The sequence below is a fragment of the Drosophila subpulchrella genome, unplaced genomic scaffold, assembly GCF_014743375.2.
Source record: "Drosophila subpulchrella strain 33 F10 #4 breed RU33 unplaced genomic scaffold, RU_Dsub_v1.1 Primary Assembly Seq354, whole genome shotgun sequence".
NCBI classification, from domain to species: Eukaryota; Metazoa; Arthropoda; class Insecta; order Diptera; family Drosophilidae; genus Drosophila; species Drosophila subpulchrella.
Genome location: NW_023665577.1, coordinates 1,389,620 through 1,402,831, shown reverse-complemented (window position 1 = coordinate 1,402,831; position 13,212 = coordinate 1,389,620). Strand labels below are relative to the sequence as shown.

At 39.1% G+C, this 13,212-nt stretch overlaps 2 protein-coding genes across 2 annotated transcripts; both read left to right on the top strand.

The window, feature by feature from the left end:
• Positions 1–797: 797 nt before the first annotated feature.
• On the top strand, positions 798–12,701 carry LOC119559782 (esterase B1). The gene is made up of 5 exons (XM_037872861.1): positions 798–1,367; positions 8,888–9,200; positions 9,338–9,488; positions 9,551–10,287; positions 11,098–12,701. The coding sequence occupies exons 1-5, from the start codon at positions 1,324–1,326 to the stop codon at positions 11,560–11,562; spliced, it is 1,710 nt and encodes a 569-aa protein (XP_037728789.1). The 5' UTR covers positions 798–1,323; the 3' UTR covers positions 11,563–12,701.
• LOC119559793 (growth hormone-inducible transmembrane protein) lies at positions 3,695–5,179 on the top strand. The gene has a single exon (XM_037872873.1). The coding sequence runs from the start codon at positions 3,905–3,907 to the stop codon at positions 4,997–4,999; it is 1,095 nt and encodes a 364-aa protein (XP_037728801.1). The 5' UTR covers positions 3,695–3,904; the 3' UTR covers positions 5,000–5,179.
• Positions 12,702–13,212: the final 511 nt, after the last annotated feature.

The following is a 13,212-nucleotide window of genomic DNA, read 5'->3' as shown; positions in this document are numbered from 1 at the left end:
ATAATTAAATATATGACTAAGATAAATCATTAAAGAATAAGAAAATATAAAAATATTTAGATTATAAACCAGTTTTTAGAAGCAGCAATGTGTTGTTCTCCCTAAATGACTTAAACAAAATTTCAGATTTTCTAGTGAAGTCATGGACCGAAATAATTTGAAATCTTAAATCTTTAAGACCCCGATAAGTTATTTGGAAAAAACAAAACAGATGTGTTTCTTATCAAGTATTTGCTTTAAATAACCATAAAAATCACGATTTTTAAGAAATTGTGACGTACTTCCATAAACTTTTACGCACTTAAATTCGGTTGCCTGATTACAGCTTCCTAGAAGTCCCCTACAATAAAAAATGACTCATTCGTGAAATGGGTTCCTCGCATTCTTATCAAAGCATGAGTGGGCCATAAAGATTACCGCCGCATGACACCCCCATCAAACAAAAAAGAACCAATCGAAAAATATTGTCGAATCAGCGAAATCACAACTTGTTACCCAGTGCGAATAAATTCGGGTTCTGCTATCTCTGGGTTTCTGTTTGTTGGGACAGTGATAAAGTGGATATTTGGCGGCAGGACAAAGTCGAGACAATTTGTGCCCTGCAATGGCAGTGAGTCAGGCCCCTGGAAGTGCGCCCAAATCCAAAAAACACAGCATAGCACTACCGAATTACTTGATAAGGCTCGCGGTTTCGTATCGCCCGAGTCTACCGAGAAACGCTTTTATGTTTCGCATGCGTCGAAAGCTTTTCGACACGCTTAGAACTTTTTGTGCTTTGCTGCCATTTGACGAGCTGCCTTCACGCCAAGCGGACGCGTAGCGGCAACAAATGCCAAACTATATATAACAATACAATACCATCCATTGCCCACAAAAGCCACAAACTATATACAAGATAGACATCGGGCAACAATAGTGAGCGAACCGATTCGCCAAAGTTAATTCCGCGACTCGAGTAAAGTTATGTGATTTAGCGTTAAGTCCGGAATTTTTCGCATCCTGAGTTCCGATTTTCCAGCGTGGTTTTCGACGCGTGTGCGTGTGTTTGTGCGCAGGACATAAAAGCTCCATTTTTGTTGATATACGCAGTCCTTGCAAGGCCATCGAACAGCTGGCAGTTCCTCAACTCGCGTTAGGCCCAAAAACTAAAACAATTTTTATAGAAACCTTTTTTAAATATTTATCTAAGCACCAACGAAACCCCAAAACTATTTTTAAAGTTTATTAACAACCAGCGAAGCAAATTTTGGCTGTTTTTGAACAGCGGCTGTTTAATTTGTTAATTGAAATCGAGCCGAAAAGACCAAGCAGAAAGATAAGAACATGTCTTCCATGGCTGCATTTGATCAGATCAAAATTGGACTCAAGTAAGTTGACACTATAACGTACTATATTTGATTTAACAGAACTGAGCAATAAAGTGCCCTGCAATTAATTAACAAGCGCTATATTAGAGGGTTCCTTACTTGGCTAGGCCATACAGTTTTATTTATAAAGCCTTTTAAAACATTTAATTCGCTTTGCTAAGAGTCGAATGAAAATCGTTCCAATTATACAAGCACATGACATCAGCGCATTGTGTCATCCCAACTGAAGCAAACTATACAATTAAACTGCACACCTCCAAAACCCACGGGCTATATAAAAGGCTTGTGCAAGTCGTAACTGACACACTTATGATTTATGCCGTGATGTACAGAACAACAAACTAGGGTCAGCTGCAAGTTCTGAATAAGTCTCTTGCTGATAAAGATATTTCCCGTACCAACCTAAACTTTCCTTGGAACTACAACATTTTTTTTACGTCAATCCCTGTGAGAATATTTATGCTCGGTAAACACAATTTTTTATGTGTTTCTGTATTACGAATTTTACGCAGCTGGGAGCAACGAAATTGCCTCGGTAGAGCAGCTGTTTACAATGTCCTACCCCAGGGTCTGCCTATCCTTGGGTAAAACACGCATACATATTTAATTATGTACGAGTGAACAACAACAAACAGGACACAGGTGGGAAGTGATGGTAAAGGTACTGGTGTTTTCATAGAAAAGATACAAATGATTTACCAAAATTTCCCTTTAAAAATGAATATTACAACTGCGTAACTAGAAATAAACCATTGAAAGATAGATACTACATATTAAAAACTGAAATCAATATTTGAACTTATTAAAATATAGGGTTTATAAAATGTAACAAACATATTTTTAAGAGTATAACTCTTGTATCTTATTGAAATTTCAAAAAAAAAGAAAATTCTTAATTCGTTAGTAATTATGTGAATTTTTTTATTTATCTGAAATTTAACATAGAACATTTTAACAGATACCTATTTAATACCTAATAATTACCAAGCTATGACTTAAGATACAACATTTTAGCTACTTTCTATCACGCAGGTGGTTCCTTACGACTCCCTTTAGCCGGATTTCCCCCTTTTCCTTCTATTGATTCTTCGAAATTGTATTTAGTCTATATTATGAGCAATCATAGATACCCACAAACACTCTGGCACCGGTGCTATAGCTACAGGGCAGCCGTCATTATATGAGTTGATTGTGTTTGGTTGGGGTCTTTGGCTCTGTCTTTTGTCTGTGGGCCTTTTTGCCGACATTTAAATTGCGCAGATAATTAGATAGCAAACTAGAATTCTCCACCAACCCGCTCCCAGATGTCTGCGGGATGTATGTAAATTGTAGTATTGAGTAAACCGTAGTAAGCCCATCAGAGGCTGACTCACATTTTCCGGCTGGTGTGCAAAAAAACTGTTTGGCATTTGGCAAAGAATGGGAGTGGTGTAGAATGAGATCAGGTTGGTTCGGTGGCTAACTGGTTTCATTTCGGGCCCCTTCATTTGATGATTTCATTGAATTTCAATCGCCGCAAAGATGAATTGTACCAAATGGGATGTCGGGCCTGATATGGTTTTTAATTTTTATCCGATGTTGCTAGCCCATTATTCAAAAAGCTTGCTTTTTATTTTGGTAAGCGATACTGTTTGCTTGCCGTAGTTTTTTGTTCAAATATAAAATAGCATTTATTTGACTGTATTTATTTAAAAAATGCTTCCATTGATATGCCTTGTATACTTTTGCAGTATAATGACGTCATATCACAAGCAATTTTTTATATGTTTTAACTTTGCATTCATTTGCATACTTAAATCGTTGTTTTTTGTCGAAATAAATTCACACAGCACACTTTCAATCGATTCGGCACATATAAATTGACAATTCACATACAATGTATTTTCAACTTGCATTCAATAAATGGCTTGCCTTTAAGTATTTGAAATTGAAATTTGGTCAATTCCAATTTGATATTTATTGCCTGAAATCAATTTTAGTCATTGGTTTGATCAATTGATACAGCAAACTCATCGCTAGCCAGCCAATTAACCTTCAATTACAGACAATCTTCGCTGGGAATTCTTAGTGCGTCTTTGGGCACGTGCAAAAATGTCTTTATGAGGTATAAAAATATCTCTTGGTAATTCTCTGAGTTCCCATCTCGCTTTCGCGAGATTGATCTCGTTTAAAGCGGTATGGCGGCTTTTTTAAGTGATTCCCTTTTAATTGTCAGTCAACAACAACTGATAAGCACATAATGATAGGTAATAAAATAATAAATACAGAAACCAGTAAACAAATATTTAAAATGTATAATTTTGTATGCACCTTTAGCTTCTAACACAGTGGCCTTTCGGAAATACATCTTTTATCAATTTGTGGTCAGTCTCGTCTCAAAATTTGTTTGCTAAATTGTTCACTTAGAAACAAGGTCTCTGAAACACTAACCCATAGGGCTTTTTTCATCCATATCTTACTGATGTTAGACAGCACATTCCATCAAAAATTAAATTAAAGATTATTTGGGAAAAGAGCAACAGATAAATCAAATCGAAATGCTATTGGCCCGTTTAACCCATGTGCTGCCAGGACGATCGCTGCGCCTTTTGGGCCAGACAGGAGGACCCCGTCTTTGGAGCTCCACCCAGTCCCAGATCACGAGTAATCCCAGGAGGATGCCTACCTTAGCGCAAGGGAAATCCGGGATGCCCAAGATGGATATGCAGGAAGTTGGAATGAGAAAGTACTCCAGGGAGTCAAGGGATCGCGATCGTTCCCACTTGGAGAGCCGTACGAGGGGACCCTCTCTCAAGGATCGCATGATGGGGCCTCCTAGTGAAAATGCCTACTCCATGGGCAAAGGAGCTGCTGCGGGGGCAGCCTTGATGGGCCTCGTGGGTCTGTGCTACTATGGTTTGGGTCTTTCGAAGCAGCCCAGTATCTACGATCACTCGGTGGTCTGGCCACAGTATGTGAGGGATCGTATCCATGCCACCTACGCCTATTTTGGAGCCTCCTGCGGCGTTACAGCAGCTTCGTCCGTTGCCATTTTCCAGTCGGACGCCATGATGTCCCTGATGATGCGTTCTGGTTGGATTGCCTCATTGGTTACCCTGGGACTGGTGATGCTCAGTGGAGCCGTAGCCCAGGGCATTGACTATCATCCAGGATTCGGGGCCAAGCAGCTGGCCTGGCTCGTCCACTGTGCCGTGTTGGGGGCGGTCCTGGCGCCCATGTGCCTTCTGGGTGGACCCATCCTGACCAAGGCCCTTCTCTACACCGGCGGAATCGTGGGTGCCCTGTCCACGGTGGCCGCATGTGCCCCCAGCGAAAAGTTCCTCAACATGGGCGGACCCCTGGCCATCGGACTGGGCGTGGTCTTCGCCTCCTCACTGGCCTCCATGTGGCTACCGCCCACCACTGCGGTTGGGGCGGGGCTGGCCAGCATGTCCCTGTACGGCGGACTGATCCTGTTCAGCGGATTTCTTCTGTACGACACCCAGAGGATCGTAAAGTCGGCGGAACTGCATCCCCAGTACAGTAGCTCGCTGTACGATCCCATTAATCATGCCCTGGCCATATACATGGATGCCCTGAACATCTTTATCCGCATCGCAATTATTTTGGCGGGAGACCAAAAGCGAAAGTAGTTATTCTTGACTCTTCGGACAAAGAAAGCAAATAATTAATTTCATCATATTTAGAAAATAATAGCGGGCTAAACGGGAACCCAATACTTGATTTATAAATATCTTAGGCATACATTCAATAGTAACTTCTTTGGATTGGTCATTTGTGAGAACATTAAACTTAAACTAAATAAGCTTTAATCATTTAACGGTTTACAAGGTATCGAATATAGGTAAAATACTATAATGAATCTCATTAATACGGACTAATGTAATAGCATAGAACAGCGGACTTCCCTGAAGTATTAAAGTTTAAACTAAAATATTGCTTACGAAAGACACAATGCATTCTCTGTGGTCAGCTGCTTTTTCCATCTCAAGAAATGTATTGTTTTAAGATTTCTGCGATTTTCAGCGTTCTTTTGTTCCGCATGCTTTATTTCTGACATTGCGCATACGTCGTGTATACCCGCGGCATAAAAATTCGTCTGTCAGTATGTGAAATTCTGTCGCTGGCCGTTCGTGCTCGCCTTCTATCTACCGCCCACACACACCAACACTCTTGTCGACTTGTCAATTTCATTTAATTTTGCCGCATTTTCTTTTTCTCTATTATTTTTTTTGCCAAAAGCTTTTGTACGGCGAAAACAGTTTTTTAAATGAATAAAGAATGAAAGAATTGCCGCGAGAAGAGCAAGCATTCTGATAAATGTAAATGGTGCTATGTATTATAAGGATTGTTCAATGAATGAATGAGTTCAAATTTAAGCTCATTTTTCATTAAATTAAGACACGCAAATCGGTTTAACTTGTTCATTAAATATATTTACCCCATTAGGGTTAATAAAGTCAACTTTTGACGATTAAATTATAATAAAATCGTATTAAATTTGTGCTGAGTTATTGTCACATAACCTACTAAAGTCTATTTACTGAATGTGATTGCATGTTTGCTGCAAGTAATACTTATATGTGTTAAACTCTATCTATAAAAAGCAATATATTCGGTTCCCTTTACCTATATTAAATTGTAAAATTAAAATATTTTAGTTCATTCATTTTATCCTTGGACATTTTTATATGTTGTTTACATTTAATTGACAGCCCACACATCCTTCGGACGGCTCCTTGACCTGCAGCTAGACCCTCCCTTCCTCCCGAAGCTTTGTCCTTCTGTAGGCTTTTGGCCTTCTTTTCAACCGGTTCATTCATGGCGCAGAAGCTTTCATTCTGCAGTCCGCCAATGGAGCTTTTGCAGCCTTGCCAAGGTCATCGAGAGTCCCATGTAAAATGTCTAGAAATAGAGGCCAACTTTTTATGGCCATTTTGAGGCTGAAATTAAATTCTTGCTGTTTAATGTATCCACTTTTATGTGAGCACTAATCATAATATTCGTGTGTTGTCATCTTTTTCAAGAGTCAGTTGGTCAGACAATATTTGATGTTGCCTTAGATTATGAGGTCTCACATTTCCTTCTATCGCGTGCCGGATTTGTCCTACGTCTAGCTGATAACGCGCAACCGGGAAGATTACGGATGTGTATGGGAAATTAATTGAATCATATGTGACATAAGTCGGGCTTATCGCTCCCCCGAGTGCATAAAAACACAACACAAGATCAGAGCGGTGTTAAAAATATTCCTACTGCTCTATAGATAAGGTGATCTAAATTTCTGGCTTGCATGTCCTCAGTGCTCCACTTTTTTTTTTAATTAAAAGTATATACTACCTATACTGTACTATACTATACTATATATTTATAAAACATTTATTTATATATATATTCAATTTATTTAAATACAAATACATTTTTTGTTTACGTGTGCTTTAGGAAATTTATTGAAATAATATATTTTCATTCGCTCTATTCGTTTCAATTAAATTCCGTTTGTGTATAATTTTTTTAAAGTGAAGTTTATTTGCCTTGCAATTTGTGGAATTCCTTTGAGGCTTTTTTGGGTCTGCTGTCGTCACTTGTTGCTAATAAGCAGCTGAATATTTTCCATGCAAGTGTAAGCAGAATTTTCTTGTTTGTTTTGCCTTAAATTTATCGCTGCAGTGGCCAAAAATAACACATAAATCAGTTGTGACACTCAAGATCGTTTAGCAGATACATTCTTAACGGAAGCAACGGAATAGAAAAACAAAATCAAATTTTAAGCAGCACTAAATGAGAGCACATTAAATTTTACTATCTGCATTCTTTGTACTTTGTTTTCTTTCTCCCAAATAAAATTAAAATTAACCATGGACAAAGTGAAATTTGTAGGCTCCATGAGCTTTTAACATTTTAAAAATTGCTCAGTGGTCAGTCCGCCGAGTTAGGGTGCGTTTGAGGTCCTTTAATAGAGAAATGACCTTGGTACACGCAAACCCGGCATTAGGACACAGTTTTTATAGCCAGGGCAGACCTGTCATAAACATTATTTATATTGACTTTCCCTATTTTTATAGGTGCCAACCATTAGCTTAAGCGCTCCTTCGCCATAACAATTTCCATGGCTAAGTTCAAGGCCGCATTTTGAAACAGTCGCTGCCAAATTGCTCCGGATGTATTATTCACATCATGCGTTGGGACTTTGGCTTCCATCTCGGTCGAAAAATGGGCAACAGCTCGTTCCGGCTATTAATAAACATAAATTTTGATATATTTTCGCCGCCTTGGGGTTTCTTCAGCTGCTCATGACATTTGCAAACAACGGCAACGCGAACAGTACAAAGAGTGGGACAGATCTCTTAGATATAGCCAGGTTTTTGTTTTATCTCTTCTGCATATGACAAATAGGGACTGACGTAGGCATTAATTAAAAGTTTAAGCACGTTTTTTCCGCCGGGTGAGCTCACAAACTATCGTCCCTTACATCATTCAATCGAAAATTGGAAACAATGACAGAAATGGTTTAATTTTGTATACATGACTTGGAGATTATGGCAACCGATAAACAAACGCCTCATGGTGATCAAAAATTGGGCATCTATACGGGAAGAAATGTTCATATTTGCGCACTTATGAAATTATTTTTTGGGTACTAAATCTATGAATGTCTCGAACACCTTATCAGGCAACCTTGATGTCTTTATTTAGACAATTAAAAATTGCACCTCTGACTACTCGGGTTATTAGTTTGCTGAAAACATAGCACCTCATTCTATTTTTAAAATACAACGTCTGTAAGCAATTGCCAAAATGCGGAATGCCGAGCCAAAAAGGTAAAAGGTAATACACTTTCGAATTTCGATGGCCTTTGCATTGAATTCCTGCTCTCAAAACGACTTATTTCGCATATGCTCTTATTTTTTAATCACGGCACCGTTGGAACTATGGGTTAATAGTTCCCCGAAATAAAACTGCTTCACTTTTAAGTACAAAATGTTCAGAATCTATAAACACGTAACCCAGTTGTGAGTGCTTGCTTAAAGTCTAGTTCACTTTTGAATTTCAATGGCCTCTACCCTTGAATTCCTACACTCAAGTTGAATGACTTACACAACTCGAAAAATTGCCCGAAAATTTGTTTGGCTAGCGGTTTGTTTATCTTTTGATACCAGGGCGCGTCAGATTTTGTTTGAACGCTACTCAAAACAAATAAGCCGAAAACAAAAAATCAAAGCCAGAAAGAATAACAAAATATTGCAAACTGATTTAATACGAATCGTGGAGAGTCGCGGGCCTGATAAATGGCGCACACCTGGCCCGTCAGCCACGAGCTGATAAAAAATTAACCTTATCAGCAGAACACTAAGCGGAAAAGACGCTCCCATCAATATCGTCAGAGCTGACGTCGTTTATTGTACCTGATTAATGGCCGCAAATTTCCGTTCTCGCTGATTAGGCTTAGATCTATTGGTGGAAATCGGGAAATATATTGTGAAAACCCCCAAGCTCACTCCGGTCTCTTTCCCTTGCAGAATGGTGGATTTTAAGGTCCAACAACGTCGCTACAGAACCAGCGAAAAGACTGTCGTCAGCACCACCTACGGACCCATCAAGGGTGTGAAGAGGAAGTCCATCTACGGCCAGTCCTACTTCAGCTTCGAGCGGATCCCCTTCGCCAAGCCGCCGGTGGGCGAGCTGCGCTACAAGGCCCCTCAGCCCCCGGAGGTCTGGACGGAGGTCAAGAGCTGCACCTCCCAGGGACCCAAGCCCCTCCAGAAGCACTTCGTGTTCGAGATGACCGATGGCTCCGAGGACTGCCTCTACCTCAATGTCTACACAAAGAATGTGAGTGAAGTGAAGTAATAGAAGGTTTTTCAATTATAAGAATAAAGATTAATAATTAAAAAGGTTACTTAAAACTATCTCAATAAGATCAACCTATATGGAATTGTTCATTTATTATTTATTAAATTTCTTCCCAGTTATATCCCACCAAACCAATGCCTGTGATGGTCTGGATCTATGGCGGTGGTTTTCAGTTTGGCGAGGCCTCGCGGGAGTGTTACAGTCCAGATTACTTGCTGCGGGAAGATGTAGTGGTTATTTCCATCAACTATAGATTAGGACCACTAGGTAAGAAACATTTTAAGCTCAAAGCAATACAAGTATATTTATATATTATGAAAACATTCTAGGTTTCCTCTGTCTGGACGATCCCGAGCTTGATGTTCCAGGCAATGCTGGTCTCAAAGATCAAGTGCTGGCCCTCCGATGGGTCAAGGCTAACTGCTCCCGTTTCGGAGGAGATTCCTCAAACATTACTATATTTGGGGACAGTGCGGGAAGTGCATCGGTCCACTACATGATGATCACAGAGCAGACGCGAGGACTTTTCCACAAGGCCATCTGCATGTCGGGAAACACGCTTTCCCCCTGGGCAGTGACTCCTCAGAGAAATTGGCCCTATCGCTTGGCCGTTCAGGCGGGTTATACGGGTGAAAACAACACCCGCGATGTGTGGGAGTTTCTGAATAACGCCAAGGGATCCGACATCATTAAGGCCAATGGAGAACTGTGCATCGACGAGGAGAAGAAGGAGCGAATTGGCTTCTCATTCGGGCCCGTGATAGAACCTTATGTAACCAGCCACTGTGTGGTGCCCTCTAAGCCCATCGAAATGATGCGAACCGCCTGGAGCAACAACATCCCACTGATCCTCGGAGGCGTATCCAACGAGGGACTACTCTTGTACACCGAGACCAAAACGAATCCCAAGTGTCTAAATGAGTTGGACGACTGCCGGTTCGTGGTGCCCATCGAACTGAACATGGACAGGGAGAGTGCCCTGTGCCGGGAGTACGGCGATCAGCTGAGACAGTGCTACTACGGCGATAAGACCCCGAGTCTGGAAACCCTTCATGAATATCTTCAGGTAAAATTATTGGATGTTCTCATCACCATTTATTAATTTAAAGAAGTAACATAAGCTCTTATTTTGTTGTTTAAGGAATTATTTAGTCACTGACTAATGTGCAGTACAAAACTAGTCATATTTTTTAAATTAGGAAAAGCCAAGATGATTATGAAGTTGTTCGAGTAAAGATTAAGTAACGGTTTGAATCAAATATAAATGCAAGTACCGACATTTCCAACTTTTTAAAGTGTAAGCTCCGATAAAATATAAATATTTTTGGGGAAACCCAAAATGGTTCCTAAAACGGGTTGAGTAAAGTTTGAATAACGCTGTGAATCACCTTTAAATTGCAAAATTTGCAAAAGCGATAAGCTGAAATATTCATATTTTTCTTAAATTTTAAAAAGCCAAGAGGTTTTTGAAATGCTTAAAGAAAAGTTTAATTTAAAGTGATAAGCTCCGATCAAAAGTACATTTTTAATTGCTGACTCTTTAAGTAAATATGATTTTAGAGAATTTCGAATTTATTCATTTAAAGAAGAATATCTATCCTAAATGCAATTAATTAATTGGGCAACAATGTGAAAGTGCAAAAATTGTAAATAATATAAGTATATTTCAAAGTGTACCCAAACTTATATAAAAATATAAACGTTCTTGATATTAAAATTATAAAGGTTTAGCAAACTGCTGTTCTTAGTGAGACATTATTGAGGTTAAGCGTCGGATAATATTGTATACCAACCTAACACGCGACTTTATGACAACACACATGCTGTTTTTAGTTTAAAAAAATTCTAAAGCTAGATCTTTTTTCTATATTTTCAGATGGTCTCCCACGAGTACTTCTGGTTCCCCATCTACCGCACAGTATTGTCCCGCCTGCAGTACGCCCGCAGTGCGCCGACGTACCTGTACCGCTTCGACTTCGACTCGAAGCACTTCAACCACCTGCGCATCCTGAGCTGTGGCAAGAAGGTGCGCGGCACCTGCCACGGCGACGACCTGTCCTACTTGTTCTACAACTCGCTAGCGAGGAAGCTGAAGAACCACACGCGGGAGTACAAGTGCATCGAGCGGCTAGTGGGCCTGTGGACGCATTTCGCGGCCTGCGGAAACCCCAACTTCGATCCGGAACAGGAGGACCTGTGGCAGCCCGTCGATCTGGCTTCCGTCGAGAAACACCAGCTGAAGTGCCTTAACATATCCGACGAGCTGAAGGTGATCGACGTGCCCGATCTTAAGAAGTTAATGGTCTGGGAGAGCTTCTTCCGACGCGACGAATTGCTTTAGGGATGTGCAGAATCCATATAGACTAGATATTTAGCTTTACTTGTACGAGGGTGGGTCATATTTGGAGACCAAGAATAATGGGGCTTGAATATTATAATAATTAAAAAAATAACTGAATCTAATATTTTCAATCTAAGATATTTTCTACAAGCAAATCTTAGTTTTTCTATAATGAAGACAGCATATCCCCGATAAAAGACCACCGTTTTATGTACAAATGTGGTAAAATTGACCTTAGATTATTAAATATTTTTGGTATCCATTTAAAGTAAACCCACCCTAACCATAAATGATTCTAAAAGCTTTACGTTGAAGCCTCTGTTTGAAACAATGCAAAGCGTAGCTTTAGTCCCGACGCCAAGAGAGTTTACTGTTGTTAAGTTTGTTAACGAGAAGAATTATATGTGTGTTAAAGTTCATCCGTTTCTGTCTATATCTTATCGGATCGAATTTGTAGTTTAAGCAGGCTGTTTGTATATAGTTATGACTTATAACCTATAAGTGTAAAACATGTCGCAACTGAAGTACCTTCTTTGAGAAACTACCAAACCTACTAAACCAAACTAAACAAGACAGCCAAGGAATCTGAGCAAAGAACTTATTTTTAACGTTCCTTTAAGACTCGCTGATAACTTTAAAAGGCGAACTAATATCAACTGTATTTAATACAATTCAATTTCGAGATTGTTTTAAGTCCTCAGCACAAACCTAAGTTAAGAGTTCCATTCTTTTTCTTCCATTACCTAACGCACGCACATATTTACAACAAGGAAATTTCCATTTGTGTTTCAATGTCTAAATTTAACTGAGACAACTAGTTAACCATAACAAATTTCTTTATATTAGTAGCCTAAGTCTTTTTAGATATTTACCTTTTGTATGCATAGGTTGTTTTTGGTAAAATGTTATATTTGAACAAAAAGAAAACCTGTCCAAGTTTTACATTGCTTATAGAATATGAAAAGGAAACAAAGAAAAACTATTTATATGAAGTCGCTTATAAATGTCCACAAGAATATAACGTTTTAAGTCAGTATGTTGGAACTACAAATTTATTGTCGAAAAGCTTCAAAGTCTTGTGATGCAAATAATCTATGAAATTTAAAAATGTATAAATCCATATTTTATAAAAAAAATAATTCCTTTGTATTTTAAAACAAAGAAATAAAAGATTTAAAAAGAACTTTGAAATGGTCTTCACACAATTAAAATGAGAAAGTACTTGGTATTTTGACAAAACTGAGACACTTTAGCCACATCTCGAATAAAAATGTTCCGCAAGTCTTCACCAACTGGGATTTTATACAGCAGTAAGTATTAAAGCCAAGCACTAATGAAATCAGCAATAACAACATGAGGCTGTATTTTCATTATCACTTCCATAAAACTTCCCATCGGAATCATAAGTCGCGTCACAAATTTCAATCTGGCCCTCATGTGAGTTATCAGACTGACGAAATATCTACAAATTATCGCAAATGCGTTGATGCGAAAACTTAATACCTAATACAAATCGCGAGATCAAATACAGCGTGACTAATTCCTTGCTAATTGGAACCTTTATTCTTCGCATTTGGTTCGTTGCGGTAATTAGCTCTAATAATTGTATAATGTTTCAAAGTGAATGTCAAAGCAATTTAATCAAAATTT